A 21,902-nucleotide genomic window follows, 5' to 3' on the forward strand; every position below is an offset into this window, starting at 1 on the left:
GGGTCTGCAGAGGTGAAGCCCCGTGGCCAGCTTCTGTCACCGCCATCTGCCATTGCTTTTTGTTCCCTTGCTTTTGGTTTTGCAAGAAGCATGGCCTCTGTCTCTGTCTGATCTGCGTCAAGTCATCATTCCATAGTGACAGAAGTGGCCATTCCATCAGTGGTCGCGGCCAGTTCAGCTCCTGCACCCATCCCCACGTGTTCTGTAAGTCCCAGGGGCGTTTTCTGCCTTGTGTTTTTGTCATTTTTCAGTCCGTCCCATTCAATGAGAACTCCCTGTGTTACGGTGACACCTTGGGAATGGGCTACTTCCCCTCCTAGCAACCCATATCACCATCCCAGACCTCAGGAGCCAGGTTTGGGCCAGTGCTGTCTCCTGTCTCTCTTACTTTCATCCTTGTCATTCTCTGCCCCCTGGTCCTGGTATTTAAAGTCCAGGTAGGGAACATTTTGATTGGAGGTGGTTAGATGAGGCTCTCCCCCGACCTCCACCCCTTGCCATCAGTTCACTGGGGGTCTCCGACTTTCCTCTGCAAGGAGCAAGTTGCTACTTTGTTTCCTCTTTTCCCAATTTCTGGACAAGACCAAGGCAATTTGACCAACATTTATGGGGCATCAACTCTGAGAGTGCCGAAGGGGCATTTGCCCTCAAAGAGCTTGCAGTCTAGGGACATAGACACAAGCAATTGCACATGGGCAATTCGTGTTGTGTGCTATTATAACGGTTATGTGTGCAACACTGCCTACCAAGAGACTCATTGTTACTAGGCACGAGGTATCAGGAAAGAAGTGTTCACATGAGCCTTAAGGAATCAGTACAATGTCTTCAGGAGGACCGGAAGAAGGACACCCCAGGTGGAAGGAACAGCAGAAATAAAGGCACAGGGGCATGTGTGGGTGTGGGGTGTTAGAGTGTCATAGGATCTGATGAGGAGGTTGGGGTCCATGGGGGTAACAGGTGGGAAAACAGCTAACTCTGTTTAAGGTGAATTTATTGCCTGGTGTTGTGTGCTCAGAGAAAATACCCTTTTCAGGAGCAGATACAAAAAGGCTGCCTCTTCTCCAGCAGCTCTTATCTTAATAAAATACAAGTCCAGGCCTTTTGGACCCAAATTAGGCAAAGACTATGGCTGTTTTCCAAATACTTGTTAGTACACAAAAGGTACATGAGCTCGCAGTTTGTCTGCATGGCAAACCTTTCTTCACTTTGCTCGGTTTTCATTATTTTTTTGAGACAAGTCTCATTCTGTCACCCAGGCTGGAGTGCAGTGGCACGATACCAGCTCGCTGCAGCCTCCGCCTCCCAGGCTTAAGCCATCCTCCCACCTTGGCCTCCTGAATAGCTGGAACTGCCGGTGCACATCACCACGCCTGGCTAATTTTTAAATTTTTTGTAGAGATGAGGTCTTTATTGCTCAGGCTGGCCTTGAACTCCTGGGCTCAAGTGATTTGCCCACCTTGGCCTCCCAAAATGCTGGGATTACAGGAGTGAGCCACTACACCCAGCCTACTCAGCTTTTAAGCTCAACACTCTGCCTACTCTTTTCAAAACTAAAAGTGCCATTAACTTAGCTGTAGCACCTAACTCTCTCGAAATGTATCAGAGGAAATCTAATTAATACTCTCATTTTCTGAATGTTCCCCCCAAAAACAACAAAAACCCCCATAACCAAAAAGCACTAAGTGGAATTTGAGGCCTCCCCAACCACCCACCAAAAAAGGAGGGTGAAATGAAAGGAATAAGAAAACCTCAGCATTCTGTTCTCTGACAAAGAGTAAAATGACAAGGAATATCGATCGGCCTGAATTCTCTTCCCCAAGAAGAAATCACACCAACGCAGGCATTTGTCTTCTGTCCATGGTGCTGAAGTTTATTCACTTTCAAACCACTTTCAGTAACAGGTGAGGTTCTACCTTAAAATTTAATGCATGGGGTGGGAGAGGCAAGGAAGCCACCATCACACCACTTTATCTACAGTTAGTGTAAGATGTGAGAAGTGTTGACAGGAAGCTGCAGCTTGGATGGGATGATCACAACTCCATGACAACGAGATGACACGAATGCAGGAGAGACCCCAGCGGGCAGGAACCTCTTGCTGTCTGTCCCAAGGCCCAGCCCTCCTTGTGCTCCCTGGCTGTTATCTTCGGTACTACAAAGAGAACACAGACATATCTGGCTTGGTGACCTGGCTGTCTTGGAAAAGTCAGCTTCATGTGTGAGTGTGCCCATCCTCTGAACTTGATTACTGACTACCTGCTTCCCACCGGCCCCCACCCCAGCCTGATGACCCTCTGAACTTCATGAATTGATAAGCAAGTTACTCATCAGAGTAAATTTCAATTGAGCCCTTCAGGATCTTGCAATTCTGGGGAGGAACATGAGCTGCTAATCAGCCATGCAAAGATAACTTGGCCCTATGACTATTTTAATTTCCCAGTGCTAGTGGCAGTTGCTGCTTCTTCTTTTTTTTTTTTTTTTTTTTCTTTGAGACAGTCTCACTCTATCACCTAGGCTGGAGTGCAGTGGGGCAATCTTGGCTCACTGCAACCTCTGCCTCCTGGGTTCAAGTGATTCTCCTGCCTCAGCCTCCCGAGTAGCTAGGACTATAGGCACCCAGCACCACCGTGCCCAGCTAATTTTTGTATTTTTAGTAGAGACGGGGTTTCACCATGTTGGCCAGGATAGTCTCGATCTCTTGACTTCATGATCCACCTGCCTTGGCCTCCCAAAGTGCTGGGATTATAGGCGTGAGCCACCGTGCCCGGCCCTTTTTTTTTTTTTTTTAAGCATTTTCTCAGCAGACTGTAGCTAAGGACAATAGATGGCGTGTCCTGACACCCATGGGGCACTCACAGTGTTGGGACAGAAACTTGAGAGAGAATGAGCTTCTGCATTGGTCTCTTTCCTGCTGAGGGTGTCTCCCAGTAGTGTCCATCCCATCCCATTTCCATCCCCAGTTCCTCTTACCCGGAAGCTGTTACAGCCCAGTCCGCTCTGGGCTCCAATCCTGTCCATCCTGCCCCCGAAGCAACTGGATCTCCGCAGGCTCCGAGGGGCAGTGAGCAGCGCCCTCAACTTGCTTTTTAAGAGGGCAGATCGATCGGAGGAGTCCCAGGGGCCCTGCCCGAGGGCACCCCCATCTCTCTGGGCTGGGCTGACATCCCCGGTCCAGGGAGGCACCTCAGGGAGGGGGCTGAGAGCAGCCCCCGCTTCTTCATTCTGCTCTCTGAGCACTTGTGGGGGCACGACCTCATCTTCTAAAGGCATCTTTTCTTCCAAATGGTCCAGCAAATTCTTTACAAAAGGAAAATACAGGGAAAGGGATAAACCTCATTGACTTGGAGAAAATCAAGAGGCGTGAGCACAGCATCAGAAAGCCCCGTGGCCCCAGACTGCACCCGCTTTCCTGGCCCTACCTTGAAATCCATCAGGTCTGCGTTGGACACGGCATTGTACATGGGATTAGCTCTGGTCTGACCTGGGAGCTGGAATGCCAGAAAAAGGAGGAAGCTCACACTGATGGTGGAGAAGGAGCTCATGCTGGCGTAGTCAAGGAGCAATCCACTGCTTGCTGCTCTGTCTCTCCCCTCTGGTTCCTCTCTGGTTCCCCTCTCTTGGCCTACGTCCGTCCCTGTCTCCCAGCTGCCCAGTGCCTCCTCTTTTTATAGCCCCCCAGCTCTCCAAGCACGCGGGAGAGACAGAACCCTCCCCATTCTGTCACTTGCAGCGATAAAGCAGCCAAGTGAGAAGCCAGCAGGAGATGCCCTTTTAAAGTTATCATCCCGCAGGGCTTGTCACAGCCCTTCTGCCTTGGGCAGCCCCAACAGCCCCCCAGACCCTCGGCTGCAAGAGCCGCATTCTTGCTGATTTGACTCAAGAGGCTTCCACTTCAAAGGTGTGAGAAGAGTAAAAAAGAGTCCTTGGTTATCTCACCACCATGCCTCAGGATTCTTTCTCCTCGATGCTGGTACCCATGCGGGGAGACAGAGGGTGACGCTTGGCTGCTGCCCAGCTCCCCTGGTTTGTTTGTGGCTCAGCTGTCAGGGCCTCCAAATAAGGGTGGAGAGGAGGAAATGGCAGGCAGCCAGCAGCCCGAGACAAATGGGTCCATATGCTCAAGCTGGCCTCACACCTGCCTCATCCGCCACGTGGGCAGACCTCTGGCCTCAGACAGGGCTGCCCTCACCCCTGGCAGTCCCTCTCCATGGTCAGACAAAAGGGAGTTATTTTTTAGTGTATAAAGTCAGCCAGGAACCAAATGTGATGAAGCTCCAAGCCCCGAATAGAAATACCAAGAAAAGCCGGGGAAGCACAAGCATCTTCTCTCCAAAGCTCCTCCTCTTCCACGTCCCCCGCGACCCTCCTCCAACATGCTGTGGGGACAGGCTTAGAGGACGCAGCAAATTTCGTTTCTTCCTTTGCTGTTTATACATGCTCAGACTCTTCGTGTTTGAAGTTTGTAACAGCCCCCTGCCCTTCCTGGGCTTGTGCCCATAGCAACTTAGCCGATGAAGGGAGGGAGGTGGGGGTGAAGGAGGTATAGTCGGTTTCCTTCAATGCCGTCTACATCCTTCCCTGAGGACGTGGCAAGGGGCAAGTGACTGAGCCACCAAGGTCACAATTTCTCTGGCCCCCAAAAGAGAAATAACAGGCAATGAGCCTGTCTATGTTTAACGAATGGCCTGTTTGCTAAGCACCGAACTCAGTGTTAGCCATTACCATTCAATGCAACGTATACTGGGGGAAAACACTAAATTTGAAGGACTGACAGACCGGCACTCTAGCCCCAAACCAACCAGTTGCATACATCTTCGCAGCCTTATTTTCCTTGTGTGTAAAATGAGAAAGACTGTGCTGAGAACTTTATGGAAATGATTTTATTTTGATCATCATCCCCAGCTGGTGGTAGACCGCATTGTCCTTGCTTACAAGGGAACAGAACTGAGCCTGAGGGGCTATGCCGCTTGCCCAAGGCCACTAGGTGCCTAAGTGGCAGAACCAGGACTGGAACCCCAGGTCTGACACTGATGTCCGCATCCTAGCCTATTTCACGTAGGGTGCTGCCTCTTTACCCCTTAGCTGCATTCCCCTATTAAAACCACCATTCCCCATCTTTCAGATGCCCCAGGGAGCTCCTTCACCTTCCCCATGCCCCTGGGGCTGTAGCTTTTTTGTGCACTTACCAAGGCTGTGTGTGTTTGGCTGCTCTCCTGATCTATTTCTACACCGAATGTGTTTTAATCCACTCCTTAGAAGCTCAGAAAATGTGTGTTAAGTGACCAGCTCTGTCCTGGCCAGATCTGTCCCCAGGTGTGCTGACCTCATGACTGACCAGGTGGACAGGGCATTGTGCAGCCATAAGGTTGGAAATCAGGGCAGCAAGTGACCAGAGGTCACAGAGGTATCCAGGGTGATATTATTCTAAGATAAGCTAAAAGGAACCCTCTTTCGCAAGCCTTGGGGGATGTGTATAGTGGGGGATCTAATATTTCATGGGATGTTTAGAAGCAGCCTGTAGGAGTGAGAGAGAAGAAAAGTAACAGGCACAGATTTGGCAATTGATTTGAGTCAGCCAAGCTCAACTTGAAATCTGAAATGGTTGGGAGGCCGAGGCGAGTGGATCACAAGGTCAAGAGATCGAGACTGTCCTGGCCAACATGGTGAAACCCCGTCTCTACTAAAAATACAAAAAAATAGCCAGGCGTGGTGGCAGGCGCCTGTTGTCCCAGCTACTTGGGAGGCTGAGGCAGAAGAATGGCGTGAACCCAGGAAGCAGAGTGAGCCGAGATCGCGCCACTGCATTCCAGCCTGGGCCATAGAGCGAGACTCCATCTCAAAAAAAAAAAAAAGAAACCTGAAATGGGTGCAATTTTTTTTTTTTTTTTTTTTTTTTTTTTTTAATAGAGACAGGGTTTGCTATGTTGCCCAGGCTTGTTTCGAACTCTTGGGCTCAAGCAGTCCTCCTGCCTTGGCCTCCCAAAGTGCTGGGATTACAGGACTGAGCCACTGTGCCCAGCCTGAAATTGCTGCAATTCTAAGTAGGAGCTTGCAGGACAAAAACCTCTCATATCCTGATGAATCCCTGGAATGTGCTCACAGCGTAATTGCTCAGTTGGAAGGGTTATTATTAGCGAAGAGGATCCAGTGGGCACCCTCACTGGGGGAAACGTGTGCTGGTGCTGTGTGCGTCACTCCGCCTGTCTCCTGGAGATGCCCTTTGAGATGAACCTTTGATATAAGCAGAGACTTCCGTGGCAATGCTGCTCCTCTGTCCTGAGCCACTGCTGAAGTCTGTAGGTAGTCCAAGGAGAAGCGGAAGTCCCATCCAAGGTTCTAGAAAGAGAATTTCAGAATTTTCCCACTTCCTTTTATTAAAGTCACTTTTCCTCTTCCAGAGTGAAACGAGTGAGACGTGAGTGTCGTCTGTGGAGTCTCTCTTAGCCAGGTTTTTTTTTTTTTTTTTTTTTTTTTTTGCCAGGGGGAGGAAATGGATATTCAGCTGTGCTGCGCTGCGCATTTTGAATAGAACCAGCATCACTGCCTGCACTAACAGAGCGCCGCAAAAACACAAACCATCCTCAAAGGCACTTATTACCCCCAATCTTATTAAAGCCCACACCGGAAAGCAGCTTGACATAAAATTTCTCTTCATTTCCATACTCCCGCTCAGCCTGGAGAGATGTGTGCGGGGGGATCTGGTATTTAATAGGGTGGTTAGAAGCAGCTTGTGGGAGTGAGAGAGAAGAAAAGTAACAGGCACAGAAAGCCAGGCCCACCCCCATCCCCACCTCTTCCGTGCTGAAAAATCAAAAGCCTTTTATTTCCTGATCACTGGAAAGAAGTCATCTTAGTCATACGATGGGCAGAGCACTGCAAATGGGTGGGAGAATCCAGAATCCAGGTGTCGCCAGATTCCAGCCCAGAGTTTGGCTTCACGGTTCTCTGGGGGGATGCTGCGGGCTGCTGCAGGGAGCCCCAGAGTGTGCAGTGTCACCCACGTGCAGAGCTGGTACGAAAACCCCAACGCATTCGTGGCATGATTCTGCAGGACCCAGATGGTCTGAAGCAGAAGCCCCAGTTGGGAGAAATTGGTACATATTTAAGGATGATCATTGCTAACTTTGAAAATGATGTTTTGTTTCTTTGGTTTTTTGTTTGTTTGTTTGTTTGTTTTTTGAGACGGAGTCTCGCTCTGTCGCCCAGGCTGGAGTGCGGTGGCACAATCTCGGCTCACTGCAAGCTCCGCCTCCTGGGTTTACGCCATTCTCCTGCCTCAGCCTCCTGAGTAGCTGGGACTACAGGTGCCCGCCACCTCGCCCGGCTAGTTTTTCGTATTTTTTTTTAGTAGAGACGGGGTTTCACCGTGTTATTAGCCAGGATGGTCTCGATCTCCTGACCTCGTGATCCGCCCGTCTCGGCCTCCCAAAGTGCTGGGATTACAGGCTTGAGCCACCGCGCCCGGCCTGTTTCTTTGGTTTAATATGGAGGTCACTAGGGACAGTTTTCCTAGAAAACAAAGCCCAAGGCAAAAGGTCACTCACTAAAGTTTTGTGGGGGTTCCTATTCAAGGGAAGCAAGAGTGAGGGGGAAAGGAAGTGAGAGGGTGCTTTAGTTAACTACTACTGGGTAACAAGTCACCCCAGACTGGGTGTGGTGGCTCACACCTCTCATTCCAACACTCTGGGAGGATCGTTTGAACCCAGGAGTTCAAGACCACCCTGGGCAATATGGCAAAACCCCATCTCTACTGAAAAGACAAAAAATTAACTGGGTGCGGTGGTGCGTGCCTATCGTCACGGCTACCCCGGACACTGACGTGGGAGGTTCACCAGAGCCCAAGAAATCGAGGCTGCAGTGAGCCATGACCAAGCCATTGCACTCCAGCCTGGGTGACAGAGTGAGAACCTGTCTCAAAAAAACAAAAGCCAGGCATGGTGGTGCATGCCTATAATACTAGCACTTTGGGAGGTTGAGGCAGGAAGATCCCTTGAGCTCAGGAGTTCGAGACCAGACCGGGCAACATAAAGAGCCCTGTCTTTAATTTAAAAAAAAAAAAAAAAAAAAAAAACAACCAAGTTACCCCAAACCTCAGCAACTTCACACAATGCACATCTATTATCTCATTGCCTCTGTGCTCTGTGGATCAGGGATCTGGCCCTGCTTGGCCTGGGGCCCCTGGGCAATTAAGTCGTTGGCTGGGGCTGCAGTCATCTCAAGAGTTGGCTGGGGGAGGATGTGCTTTCAGGCTCCACTCCTGCAGTTGTTGGCAGAAGCCACAGGTTCTTGCTGGCTGGTGGCTGGTGGAAACATCAGTTTCTTGCCACATGGGTCTCTCCATGGAGATGCAACTGTCTTCTGTTAAAGTCAGGGGAGAAAGAGACAGAAGTTATGGAAGAAGCCACAGGCTCTGTAAACTAATCTCAGAAGTGACATCCCATTCTTCATGTTGTGCTGTTCTGTGTCCCTCAGAAGTGAGTCTCTGGGTCTCGCTCACAGTCTAAGGGAGGGGGTTACAGAGGGTGTGAAGACCAGGAGTTAGGGCATCTTTAGGGGTCCTCTGAAATCACTGCCTGCACAAATAGGAAGGAGAGCAAATGTAAGGTGACATTGGCTGAGTGCAGTGGCTCATGCCTGTAATCCCAGCACTTTGGGAGGCTGAGGTGGATGGATCACTTGAGATCAGGAGTTCGAAACCAGCCTGACCAACATGGTGAAACCCCGTCTCTACTAAAAATACAAAAATTAGCCAGGCATGGTGGCATGCACCTGTAGTCCCAGCTACTTGGGAGGCTGAGGCAGGAGAATCATCAAGGGCGGGGCTCTGCAGGAGGGCTGACTTATTTGGAAGTGTCTTAGTTTAAGTTCTCTTGAACCGGAGACAGGGATTCCAGTATTAGTGACTGATCTTGGAAACAAGCCCAGGAAATGTCAGCAGAGAGTGGGGAAGTGACACAGGAAAAGTAGAAGTCAGTGACCACCTCTGGCAACAGATGCTTAATGCTCTTCCCACAGAGAACTCCAAGCAGGTGTAAGACACGTGCCACCTATGACTCAAGGGAGACGGGTCTTTGCTTTATTTTATGTTATTATTATTTTTTTTGAGACAGAGTCTTCCTCTGTCACCCAGGCTGGAGTGAAGTGGCAATTTCAGCCCACTGCAACCTTGACTTCCAGGCTCAGTGATCCTCCCACCTCAGCCTCCTAAGTAGCTGGGACTACAGATGTTTACAATCACACCCAGCTAATTTTTTTTTCTTTTATTTTTAGTAGAGATGAGGTCTCTCTTTGTTGCCCCAGGCTGGTCTCGAACATCTGAACTCAATTTATCCTCCCACCTCAGCCTCCCAAAGTGCTGGGATTACAGGCGTGAGCTGCTGCACCAGGCATGAGCTGGGTCTTTAAATGCCAACTCCTGGCCAGGTGCAGTGGCTCACACCTGTAATCCAAGCACTTTGGGAGGCTAAGGTAGGAGAATTGCTTGAGGCCATGAGTTCGAAATCAGCCTTGGAAATATAGTGAGACTCTTCATCTCTAGAGAAAAAAAAAAAATCTTTTAATTAGCCGGACATGGTGGCACACTCCTGTAATCCTAGCTACTTGGGAGGCTGGCGTAGGAGGATCACTTGAGCCCAAGAGTTTGAGGTTATAGTGAGCTATGATCATGCCACTGCACTCTAGCCTTAGTGACAGAGCAAGACTCTGTCTATTAAAAAAAAAAAAAAGCCAACTCCTGTCAGATGCTGGTTGAACACTGCTCAGGCCAATGTCAATTCCCCAGCACTTCCAGCCAGCCCCAAGGAGCTGAGTGGGGGCTTTGGCTGCCAGAGAAAGTTCTTAGGCAGAAAAGTGTGGTGCTGCTGGACGAAAGGATTGACATATGCTGGAGCAGTGAGATCAGGGGCTATGAGCCTCTGCCGTGCCTGAGACGGGAGAGCTAGAGGCAGGAGAGTGGGAGCCAGCGTCCGAGGGCAGGTACTGAGTTTGGTTTTAGAAATGCTCCAGGCAGCTGTAGGGGGCAGGCTCCAGACTCCGAGGGAGAAATGGATCGCTTGGTGGAATAACACTGATTATTTAAGCTAAGGCAGTGGATGAAAAAGCCTAGAGAGAGGCTGAGATCTACAACATGAACAAAGACGAACGGCCAAGTTCATGACGTGGTTTAGAACCAGCTCTGCCGGAAGAGAAATGCATTTTTTTTCCTTGCCACAAATCATTCTCAGAAAGGCCAAAAAGTAGGTGGGGCGCAGTGGCTCATGCCTGTAATCCCAGCACTTTGGGAGGCCGGACATGGCGGAGATGGAGACCATTCTGGCTAACATGCTGAAACCCCGTCTCCACGAAAAGTACAAAAAAAAATAGCCGGGCATGGTGACGGGTGCCTGTAGTCCCAGCTACTCGGAAGGCTAAGGCAGAGAATCACTTGAACTTGAGAGGCAGAGGTTGCAGTGAGCCGAGATCGCGCCACTGCCCTCCAGCCTGGGTGACAGAGTGAGACTCCATCTCAAAAAAAAAAAGGATCAAAGCAGCCATAAGAGGAAGAGAGAGGGGCTCAGTGTTCCTTGAGACTGTCCCAGGTGCGAAATCACTGACATGAGATGAAGCTTTCAGGCCCAGCGTGGTCCTGACTTGTGTGACCTGAACACTGGAGACCTGAAAAAACCAGTTCACTCCCTATTGAAGCTTCTTCCAGCTCTTAAGCCACGGACTAAATCTCCTTGGTCTGTTTTCACCAGCATGTCTTTCTGGAAAGATTAAAATAACAAGAGACTTGGTGCGGTGGCTCATGCCTATAATCCTAGCACTTTGGGAGGCTGAGGCAGGTGGATCATTTGAGGTCAGGAGTTCAAGACCTACCTGGCCAACACAGTGAAACCCCGTCTCCACTAAAAATTAAAAAAAAGTAAAAAAAAAAAAAAAAAAAAATAGCCAAGTGTGGTGGTGCACGTCTGTAGTCCCAGCTACTCAGGAGGCTGAGGCAGGACAATTGCTTGAACCCAGGAGGCAGAGGTTGCAGGGAGCCAAGGTCGTGCCACTGCACTGCAGCCTGGGCAGCAAGGCAAGACTGTCTCAAAAAATAATTAACAAATAAAAAATAAAATAACAATTGTAAGGCTGGACACAGTGGCTCACCTGTAATCTCAGCACTTTGGGAGGCCAAGGTGGGAGGATTGCTTGAGCCCCGGAGCTTGACTCCAGCCTGGGCAACCTGGTGAAACCCCATCTCTACAAAAAATTAAAAGTAAAAAAAAGAGGCCGGGCGCGGTGGCTCAAGCCTATAATCCCAGCACTTTGGGAGGCTGAGACGGGAGGATCACGAGGTCAGGAGATCGAGACCATCCTGGCTAACGTGATGAAACCCCGTCTCTACTAAAAAAAATACAAAAAAATAGCCAGGCGAGGTGGCAGGCGCCTATAGTCCCAGCTACTCGGGAGGCTGAGGCAGGAGAATGGCGTGAACCCGGGAGGGGGAGCTTGCAGTGAGCTGAGATTAGGCCACTGCACTCTAGCCTGGGCGACAGAGTGAGACTCCGTCTCAAAAAAAAAAAAAGTAAAAAAAAAGAAAATTAGCCAGGCGTGATACATGAGCCTATGGTCCCAGCTACTTGGAAGACTGAGGTGGGAGGATTGCTTGAGCCTGAGAGGTTGAGGCTGCAGTGAGCTGTATTCATGCCACCGCACTCCAGCCTGAGTAACAGAGAACTTTGTCTCAAAAAAAAAAAAAAAAAAAGTGTCTATGGAGATAAACCATTTGGCAGCTTCTTTGGGAGACAAGGTTGGTAACAGGGAGTCAGGGAGGTTAAGGCCATGGCTACAGCTACGTGGGGAAAGGTTAGGGAGGGCTGGTTTTAAGGGCAGCCACAGACAGTGTATGTACCACAAAGCTGCCTGTAAACACCAACCACGTGGAGAGCTTGATGAGACGTCACTCACTGGGTATAGCAGGAAGCTCACTACTCCTACCAGGTCCAACTGTCACATTTGGCTCCTTCACAGGTCACTTTGGGGTCCTCTATCCTGCTTGGGGAAACGACCCAAGTAACAGAATGTATGGCATGTACAGCCTCCACCATCTCAACCCCATTTATGATGAGCCAGAGTCATCTGCAGCAGTTCGAAATGCTGGCTGGGTGTGCAGAGTGAGTATTTTGGGAGGGGTGTGTCCTCATCACCTGAGCAGAGGGGAAAGGCCACCAGCAGGCAGTGGCCCCAAACGTTGAACTGAGTGATGCCACTAGGAGGGGGACCTCCACCTCACCCACAAGCCTGATTCACTGGCTTGGAAAAAGCTGGGTGGGACAGTGGTTAGGGGTCCGGGTCCTCGAATCGTGGCTCTGTCACTTGCTAACTACGTGACGTTGAGAAAGTTATATAATCTCTCTGTGCCTTGGTTTCCCTATCTGTAAAATGAGGGATGTGAGAGTTTTAACTCCAGGCCAGGCGCGGTGGTTCATGCCTGTAATCCCAGCACTTCGGGAGGCCGAGGCAGGTGGATCACTTGAGTCCAGGAGTTCGAGACCAGCCTGGCCGACATGGTGAGACCCCATCTCTACAAAAAATACAAAAATTAGCTGGGAGTGGTGGTGCATGCCTGTACTCCCAGCTACTCAGAAGGTTGAGGCAAGAGAATCTCTTGAACCCAGGAGTCGGAGGTTGTAGTGAGCCGAGATTGCACCACTGCACTTCAGCCTGGATAACAGAGTGAGAGCTGTCTCAAAAAATAGTTTTAACTCCTTCGTTGTTGTGAGGACTGTATGACTGTGCCTGGTACATGAATGAGGATTTTATGAATATTAACTATTCTTTTTTTTTTTTTTGAGACAGAGTTTCTCTCTGTCCCCCAGGCTGGAGTGCAGTGGCACCATCTCGGCTCACTGCAAGCTCCGCCTCCCGGGTTCATGCCATTCTTCTGCCTCAGCCTCCCGAGTAGCTGAGACTACAGGCGCCCGCCACCACGCCCGGCTATTTCTTTGTATTTTTAGTAGAGACGAGGTTTCACCGTGTTAGCCAGGATGGTCTCGATCTCCTGACCTCAAGATCTGTCCCCCTCGGCCTCCCAAAGTGCTGGGATTACAGACATGAACCACCTCGCCCGGCCAAATATTAACTATTCTAATTACTCATTGCTCTCCCCGGGTCGGAAACACTAGACATGACTCACAGTTGGTGGAAAAATAAGTTGCCCCTAAAACCTCATTTTTATTTATTTTATTCTCTTTTTTTGTTTGTTTTTTTGAGACAGGATCTCCCTCTGTCCCCAGGCTGGAGTACAGTGGCGCAATCACAGCTCACTGCAGCCTCCCCACTTCCAGGCTTAAGCAATCCTCCCACCTCAGCCTCCTGAGTAGCTGGAACCACAGGCGTGCACCACCATGCCCAGATGATTTTTTTCATTTTCATGTCTTGAAGATATGGGGGTCCCATTATGTTGCCCAGGCTGGTCTTGAACTCCTGGGCTCAAGCCATCCTTCTGCCTTGGCCTTTCAAAGTGCTGGGATTACAGTGTGAACCACCGTCCCTGGCCTAAAACCTCACTTTTGAGTAATTTTTTTTTTTTGAGACTATGGAGTTTCACTCTTGTTGCCCAGGCTGGAGTGCAATGGTGCAATCTTAGCTCACTGCAACCTCCACCTCTCAGATTCAAGTGATTCTCCTGCCTCAGCCTCCTGAGTAGCTGGGATTACAGGCACACACCACCATGCCAGGCTAATTTTTGTATTTTTAGTAGAGACGAAGTTTCACCATGTTGGCCAGGCTAGTCTCGAACTCCTGACCTCAGGTGATCCACTGGCCTCGGCCTCCCAAAGTGCTAGGATCACAGGCGTGAGCCGCTGCGCCCAGTCTAAACAATCTTAATTGATGTCATTAGATATCCATAAATCCTCAGATGCACACTGGGTTAAAATGATAAATAACACAAAGGCCCACCCTCTAGGTCCCTCTCATTCAAAGAAACATCTGATGAGAACATCAGAAAGGACTTGAGAGTGAAGTTCAAGGCCAGGAGCGTGGGGCTCAAGAGTTGGAGAGCGCAGGCTCGAGAGTCACCTGGATCTCCGCTCAGTTCCCAGCACCAGCGCTTCATTGCTGTGTGCTCTTGGATAGGACGCTTAGTTTTCCTGGGTCTATTTTCCCATTTGGAAAATGGGCATAATAATAGTGGACCTCATGATGCCTTACCCCTCAGCTGAGCTGGCATTATAAATGGCATTGTAAGAAAGGGAATGACATGAGGCCCTTCCCAGGAATCTGAAAGGAGAGGAACTCGGCACTGTGGGAGGCCTGGATTGCAGGGTGTGGAGGAAGGGGACCCATAGGGGAGATGGCCTCCCCACTGGTTAAGGCAAAGAGAAGAAGAGATGATGCAGCCCCAGGGGAGGAGCACCCTGGAAAGCTGGGCCGATCACCAGACCCCTCTCACTTTGTGGGTTGGAGTTTTGAAGGCTCCTTTGCGGGATGATCCCAGGAATTGGAGTTTCAAAGCTGATATTTGGGGCAGGATGGAGGGCTCACCCCCGAATGGGAATGTAGATGAGCCACACACACACACACTGCCCCCAGTCACTGACATTTTAGCTGAGACCTGAAAGCAATAATCCCCAGGGAGAGTGCTTTAATGGTGGAATTCCAGGCAGAGCAAGGACGAGTGGAGAAAATGGCTGGACACATGCCCTCAGGTTGCACACATATGTCAGGACCCGTTCCACACCCAGGAAGAAACTGCCCTGCTTTGAAAAGCAGTTTCTCCCAAGTGCCTCAAGTACTTGAGATATTTAATAACATTTCAGAGCATTAAAAACTCTGAAAGAAAAGAAAGCCTGCTACCGCTACCCTTGAGGCCATGTCCCCATCCCACCATGACGATGCCTTGAGATCACAGGGCTTTGTGGTTTTTGTTGGGTTGGTTTCTTTGAAATTAGGGATTATTTTTAATGCGCCAAGACAAATCAGTTTCAAAAGATAAAGCTTATAATGTTGACTTTATTTCACCATGGACATTTTGTGCTCAAAGGTAAGAAACCATCTTATATAAAACAATCAAATAAATACATAAATACATTTAAAAAAAAATAGAGTCACTTCAAAGATGGCCACAGGGTTGAGGACAAAGCTCCTTGTGGAATCAGAAGCAGGTGTCTGCAGCCAGGACTTCCTCTTAATGTCGCCTCAGCACTGTCAGGGCAAGACAGAGGGTGATGATGGTTAGGGTGGGAGATGGAGGCAGGGGCTGAGCTTCCCTCACCGTGTACCACCCGCCACCCTGTTAGTCATCAGACGTTTGAAGCTTAATGCAACTCTCTGAGCCTCAGTTTCCTCATCTGTAAATTGGGGATTATCATCGCTCTGGTGATCCTGCTCTCTGCCTTTGAGACTATAGACAGTTTAGAGGAAACCAGGAGGAGATGTTTGGTTCTCTTTCTGCACCACTGAGGGGCTGCCAAATGATAAACAGACCCCAAAGGAGATTCTGCCCGTTTGATAAGAGGTAGGAGGTGAGGAGAAAGTGTTGCGGGCATGGTAATGAAAGAGGCCCACATTTACTAATTCCACAAAGGCACCCCTTGGCCCTGAAGGCTGTTAACAAGAGGAAGTGATGTCCAGGTGACCTTTTCTCAAAGAGTGTGGTTCCCAGAGACAACAAACCCCAAAGTGACTCTAAAAGTGTCACACACTGGAATGGGGGCAGGCGGCCGGGGTGGCAGGGGTTGCTCACCTTTGCAGCCCAGGCCGCTGGAGGAGCTGATCCGGTCCATCTTCCTCCCAAAGCAGCCAGACCCTCGTACCATCTTGGGGCTTCGCGGTGCCCGCAGGGTGTACAGGACCATTTTGCGGTGGCCACGGATGCCCTCAGTGGCTGCCTCCTGGGCCTTCCAGATACCTGTGGGACGGGGGCTCTCCTGGGGGGGCTCCAGGGATATCTGCTCCACCTGCAGCTCTGAGAGTTTGCCCTGCAAATGGTTGCGCTGCTCCTGCAATGGATGAGGGAGTCCAAGCCTCAGGGACCCATCCCTGGGCTCACCTACCCTTCATGGCACCCAAGTGAACTGACTGCCTTGGGTACAGGGTCATGGCAGCCAATCTCTCCATTTTCTGATTCCTTTATCACTAATTCCAAAGGAAAGGTGAAGGCCTCTTGGGACAGCAGGTGAGGACCCTTTCATTGCTGCTGTCCATTCCCCCTGAGTTGCCCTCCGCTCTCACCTGTAACCCAGACGTTTCCAAGTCCGAGGCCGAACTGCCCAGTGGGTGGGAACGACCTCCTGGGAGAGCCAGGTGCAAGAAGAGCAGAAGCAGGAGCACCCGGGAAGGTGCTGTCTGGGGATCCATGTCTCTGGAGGGACTGCGGAGGCTGCTGCTGCTGCTGCTGCTGTTGCTGCTGCTGCTGCGATGCGTCCGGGTTTGCTTCCCACCTGCCCTCAGCCTGCGGGTGCTCCTCCTGGCTCCTCGGGATACCGTGGCCTTTTATCCTGGAGCTGAGTGTCCGCCCGCCCTGCCCTGCAGGGTTATCTCTGATTTATCAGCCACATTCCGGGCCGCTGAGATCAGGGCCCGGGAATGAGCCCCTCCGCGCCTGCAACGCGGGAGGTGGAGACCGGGCAGAGCCGACCTTGTATAGAAATGGGCCAGGTCGGGCAGGGGGCAGGAACGCGCTGGAGACACAGACAAGTCCACGTCTCCCGCTTCTTCCTTTCCTGCAAAAGCCTGGGTGTCCTAGGTTGGCGCTTGCGTCTTGCCTCCCCACCCACCGTTGCTGGAAAAGGCAGGGAGAACCCCGGCGTTCCGAGGCCCGACGTGAGCGCGGGGCGCACAGGGTGACTCAGAACGAAAACAACCCCGGCCAACACCCCGCCACCCACGGCGTGTCTCCCCTTCCCTCCACGCGCGAGTTCCCTGGCCCGCACGTAGCGCAGCACCTGCTCGCGGCTATGCACCCTGCTCGCCTGCGGGTCCTCAGGGCGCCCTGGCCGCTGTCCGTGGTGCTGATCGTCCCAAGGGAACTTGGAGCAAACTCTTAAGAGCTGCTCTCTTCGACAGGATTTTCAGGCCAGAAAGACCTGCGTAGAGCAGGGATAAGAGACCTCTGAGACCCTTCCCTATGCTCTCACAACCCCTCATCCTATAGCCCTTACAGCAACGGGTTGCTGATTCCCCAATGGCAGTTCATTAAAAGCCTGGGTATGACCAGGAACTTCTGGAATGCTGACCCTTCTTTCACCCCTTAAAGGGAAGAGCAGATTTCGCTGGAATTTTGAGAGACAGGGCCCAGTGATGACGAAGTCACCCAGGAATGTTTTATATGTGTGTCCTCCAGGTGTCAACACCTCCTCTCCCCCACCAAGCCAACACAGGATAGAAAACAAAAGGATGGGCTGGGCGTGGTGGCTCTTGCCTGTAATCCCAACACTTTGGGAGGCCGAGGCGGGCGGATCACAAGGTCAGGAGATCGAGACCATCCTGGCTAACATGGTGAAACCCCGTCTCTACTAAAAATACAAAAATTAGCTGGGCATCGTGGCACATGCCTGTAGTCCCAGCTGCTCAGGAGGTTGAGGCAGGAGAATCGCTTGACCCTGGGAAGAAGAGATTGCAGTGAGCTGAGATCACACCACTGCACTCCAACCTGGGTGACAGAGCAAGACTAAAAAAAGAAAGAAAGAAAAAAGAAAGAAAGAGAAAGAAAGAGAGAGAGAGAAAGAAAGAAAGAGAGAGAGAAAGAAAGAAATAAAGAGAGAAAGAAAGAAATAAAGAGAGAAAGAAAGAGAGAGAGAGAAAGAAAGAAAGAGAGAGAGAAGAAAGAAATAAAGAGAGAGAGAAAGAAAGAAAAAAAAGAGAAAAAAGAAAGAAAGAAAAAGAAAGAAAAAAGAAAGAAAAAAAGAAAGAAAGAAAGAAAGAAAGAAAGAAAGAAAGAAAGAAAGAAAGAAAGAAAGAAAGAAAACAAAAGGAGGGCTGGAATGGTGGTTATCTATTTGCTGAGACACCAGAGATATGGGGAGTTCCCCTCTCCCAGTGCCTCCTTCATCTGGTCACCCATGAACTAATTCTCATTAGCAGGTGTCCTGGGCCTCCTGTCTGTGATTAGAAATGAGACTTTGAAGAGAAATTGCCCTGGAAAGAGTCATGGCAGCTAAAATACCCACCTCAAGCATACAACTGATGTCACTCGCCTTCCAGAGAATTGGGGTCAAGAAGCAGCAGGCTGGAGGAGTGGAGCTGTCTACGAGGGGAGAAGAGTTATGGCAGAGAAGGGCAGCAATAAGAAACTGGGACCTCTAAGCAAATCTTGCCTAAAAAATAGCATCTGCCCCTGAGGTGAGAAAAGCATGGTTATTATTCCTCACTTCAGACGAGGAAATGGTGCTCATGAATTAATCTACTTTCCAAAAGTCACACAATTGACACATGACAAAGCCCAGATTCCAACCCCAGGCAGGCTGATTCCAGACCTGAAGCTCATAATCACTGACAGGGTGATCACAAGGTGTTTCTACAGAAAGCAAGCTTAGGTGAAACTCCTGTCATCTATGAAGGCTCTGGGAGCTGTGCTGTAGGGGATGTGCAAGTCTAGTGGTGACTGTGTGTGCAGGAGAAAGAATGGGAAGCGGCTCAGATGAGCATTTTGCAGATGAAATATAAATGGGGGTGGGTGGGTAAGGGCTGTGTAAAGACACCAGTGTTGGAAATGTTCTGGGGGCTGGGGTAGTTTTGTGTCTGTTTATGTGTGTGTGTGTGTGTGTGTGTGTGCTTGAACATGCCACAGTAAGAGTATCAAAAGGTTAAGAGGAAGCTAAAGATGTAAGAAAATTCAGTCAAGTGCAGAGCTGAGTCAGTGGGTGAGAGGCTGCTGAGGGTGCAGAAAGTCCCTCATGGTGGGTACCATGAGATAAAGGATCTGGAGCAAGGCGGGGTTCATCAACCAGCACCATTAAAAACTGACTGTGCATCTCGCCAGAGCCTCACTTTGCTCTTCGGTAAAATGGACAGTCCTTGCAAGGACTAAAAGGAAAAAAATGATGTCTGCAAAAGCTTGTGGCACTGTATAAAAGGCCAAATAATTAGTAGTATATGAGAGTTGGTCTTTACACAGAAGGAGATTGTGATTTCATTGGGGAGACAAAGTGACCCCAAGTGGGACAATTAAGTGTCTAAGTGTCAGACACTCTGACAGTTTCTATCTGTCCCCAGTGGAGAGGACTGTGGGAGAAGACTTGAGGGAAGACACAGAACTAAACACATCCTCCAAGGCCTACTGTACAGGGAGGAGGACATGTTGTCAATCAACTCTCACACCAGATCAGCCCCATCAACATGCATCAAGGGCCTGTCATATGCCGTGTGCTTTCCAAGTCTATTCAGTGAAGCCAATCATAACACCTCTGTTGCAGCATTAATGTACAAGGACTAAATTTGATGATGTCTGTGGTAGCCTGAATAATAGTCCCCAAAAGATGTCCATATCCTAATACCCAGAACCTGCGAATATGTTACTTTACATGGTAAAAAGGACTCTGCGGGTGTGGTTAAGGACCTCAAGGTGGAGAGATTATCCTGGATTATTCAGAAGGGCTCAATGTCATCGCAAGAATCCTTATAAGAGGGAGGCCAGAGGATCAAGCCCAGAGGGACAAAATGTAAGGATGGAAACAGATGTCAGAGAGGAGAGAAGAGAATACACTGCTGGCTTTGAAGATAGAGGAAAGGGCCACGAGCCAAGGAATGTAGTCAGCCTCTAGAAGTTGGAAAGGGCAAAGAAATGAACTTTTCCCTAGAGCTTCCAGAAGGAATATGGGCCTGCCAATACCTTAGTTTTAGCCCAGTGAAACAGATTTCAGACTTCTGATGTCTGGAACTGTAAGAAAATAAAGTCATGTTCTTTTAAGCCAACAAACTTGTGAGACTTTGTTTCAGCAGCGATGGGAAAGAAACAGAGTATATGTCAAACACCAAGCATAGTGTCTGTCCCATAGTAAGCCCTCAGTAAAGGTTATTGTGGTAGAAGTATTGGTTCCCCACCACCGTCCAACTCTCAGTGCTTAATCTGGCCACAGAGACAGAAATAAGACCTTAAGTCATTCACCAAACTTTCACCGAGAGCCTGGGGTCATAGTAGCCCACAGTCAAGACTGAAATAACAGTCTGGACACAATTTCATATCAACTTCTTGCTACCTCTGTGTTGGGCAAGTTGCTTCCTCTCTCCTTGTTTTCTCATGGCTACCTCATAGGGTTGTTGTGAGCATAAAATGAAACTGTGCAGGTGAAAATCTAATATTTCTGCTGGAAGGTGGGCATACGTGATGGACAAGAAAGTCCCTACCATTGAGAAGCTTACAGTGCAGTGGGAAAGGTGAGCACAATCACAGGCTCCCCAGGCTGCCACAGTGAGTGACAGATACAGTGGCAGTGAGTCCTGGATGCTCTGTGAGCACAGCAGGAGCGCGCAGTCGAGAAGGGAGCTTGCTGGAGAAGGTGGGGCTGGGCTAAGGCTTTGAAGGATAAGAATGAGTTAGCCACGAGAAGGAAGATGGAAGATGGCGAGGGCACTCTGGACAGAGCAGATGCATAAGCAGAGTCTAGAAGGGCTGGGTAATGGATCAGCTACCACCCCTACGCTCTCTGCAGAAGGAAGAAGCTGTGCAGAATACAAGGTTTGACTGGTCAGAGAGCAGGACTCCAGCCGCAAGATTTTTCTGTAGCTTTCCTTTGGCCTCAATCTCCAGCCCAATCCTGGGCAGCCAAAGTGGATGGTATAAGAGCACTGGGCACCTGGGGGAAGGCAAAGGAGGAGGCAGAGGAGCACTGACCCAGGAGGCAGGAGGCAAGCTCATCTCTGCCCGTGGCTGACTCACTGTGTGGCTCTGTTCCAGGGATTCTTTTTTTTTTTTTTTTTTTTTTTTTTTAATTTTTTTGACATGCAGTCTTCCTCTTTCACCCAGGCTGGAATGCAGTGGTACGATCTCAGCTCGCTGCAACCTCTGCCTCCTGGGTTCGAGCAATTCTCCTGCCTCAGCCTCCTGAGTAGCTGGGACTACAGGCGCGTGCCACCACACCCAGCTAACTTTTTATTTTTAGTAGAGACGGGATTTCACCATGTTGGCCAAGCTGGTCTTGAACTCCTGACCTCAGGTGATCTGCCCGCCTCAGCCTCCCAGAGTGCTGGGATTACAGGCGTGAGCCACCGCACGTGGCCTGTTCCAAGGATTCTGCTCGGTTTGCTTCTCTGTTCTGGGATGGTTTCTCTTTGTGTAGAATGAAAGGGCTAGACTAAGGTTTCTGCCAGGCACAAAAGCCCTAACTGTAATAAGTCAACTCATTTTATTTTATTTTATTTTATTTTATTATTTTTTTTGAGACAGGGTCTCACTCTGTCACCCAGGCTGGAGTGCAGTGGGACTACCTTGGCTCACTGCAGCCTTGACCCTCCTCATGCTAAAGTGATTCTCCTGCCTCAGCCCCCTGAGTAGCTGAAGCTACAGACATGCACCACCACACCTGGCTAATTTTTAGAATTTTTTTTGTATTTTTTTTGTAGATACAGGCTTTCACCATGTTGCCTGGGCTGGTCTTGAATTCCTAAGCTCAAGCTATCCTCCTGCCTTGGCCTCCCAAAGTGCTGTGATTACTGGTGTGAACCACCATGCCCAGCCAGCTTACCCCATTTTATAGATCAGTTTGCTTGCTCCCACTCCCCTAGTAGTACCTCTGTCTTCTGTGACCCTTAGACTTCCTCCAAAAGCCAGAAACCAGCTGCATAGGACCATCAGACCCTTCACAGCTGTGGCAGACACGCAGGTGTGCATGCAAGAGAGTGTGTGTGTGTGTGTGTGTGTGTGTGTGTTAGGGGGTGTTTTGGAAACCAGCATGGGTCTGTAGATCTTCTCTGCTCTTGAAGTAAATCTCTAGACA

At 49.8% G+C, this 21,902-nt stretch overlaps 3 protein-coding genes across 5 annotated transcripts in view; all 3 read right to left on the reverse strand.

Moving 5' to 3' along the window:
- Nucleotides 1–21,902, reverse strand: part of MAD2L2 (mitotic arrest deficient 2 like 2) — a 407,166-nt gene that overhangs the window by 172,334 nt on the left and 212,930 nt on the right. The gene's annotated exons all lie outside the window — the stretch shown is intronic.
- Nucleotides 1,850–5,309, reverse strand: NPPA (natriuretic peptide A). 3 transcript variants are annotated; one of them, XM_050789244.1, is made up of 4 exons: nucleotides 5,184–5,309; nucleotides 3,417–3,485; nucleotides 2,968–3,294; nucleotides 1,850–2,149 (listed from the first exon to the last, which is right to left on the reverse strand). In XM_050789244.1, the coding sequence occupies exons 2-4, from the start codon at nucleotides 3,456–3,458 to the stop codon at nucleotides 2,138–2,140; spliced, it is 381 nt and encodes a 126-aa protein (XP_050645201.1). In that variant the 5' UTR covers nucleotides 3,459–3,485; nucleotides 5,184–5,309; the 3' UTR covers nucleotides 1,850–2,137. The 3 variants fall into 3 exon arrangements, with proteins under 3 accessions (XP_050645201.1, XP_050645198.1, XP_050645193.1); XM_050789241.1 differs by lacking the exon at nucleotides 5,184–5,309 and adding an exon at nucleotides 3,934–4,219; XM_050789236.1 differs by lacking the exon at nucleotides 5,184–5,309 and having other exon boundaries at nucleotides 3,417–3,659.
- On the reverse strand, nucleotides 14,960–16,452 carry NPPB (natriuretic peptide B). The gene is made up of 3 exons (XM_050789309.1): nucleotides 16,201–16,452; nucleotides 15,713–15,968; nucleotides 14,960–15,171 (listed from the first exon to the last, which is right to left on the reverse strand). The coding sequence occupies exons 1-3, from the start codon at nucleotides 16,324–16,326 to the stop codon at nucleotides 15,155–15,157; spliced, it is 399 nt and encodes a 132-aa protein (XP_050645266.1). The 5' UTR covers nucleotides 16,327–16,452; the 3' UTR covers nucleotides 14,960–15,154.

This window comes from Macaca thibetana, chromosome 1 (assembly GCF_024542745.1).
Source record: "Macaca thibetana thibetana isolate TM-01 chromosome 1, ASM2454274v1, whole genome shotgun sequence".
Taxonomy (NCBI): Eukaryota; Metazoa; Chordata; class Mammalia; order Primates; family Cercopithecidae; genus Macaca; species Macaca thibetana.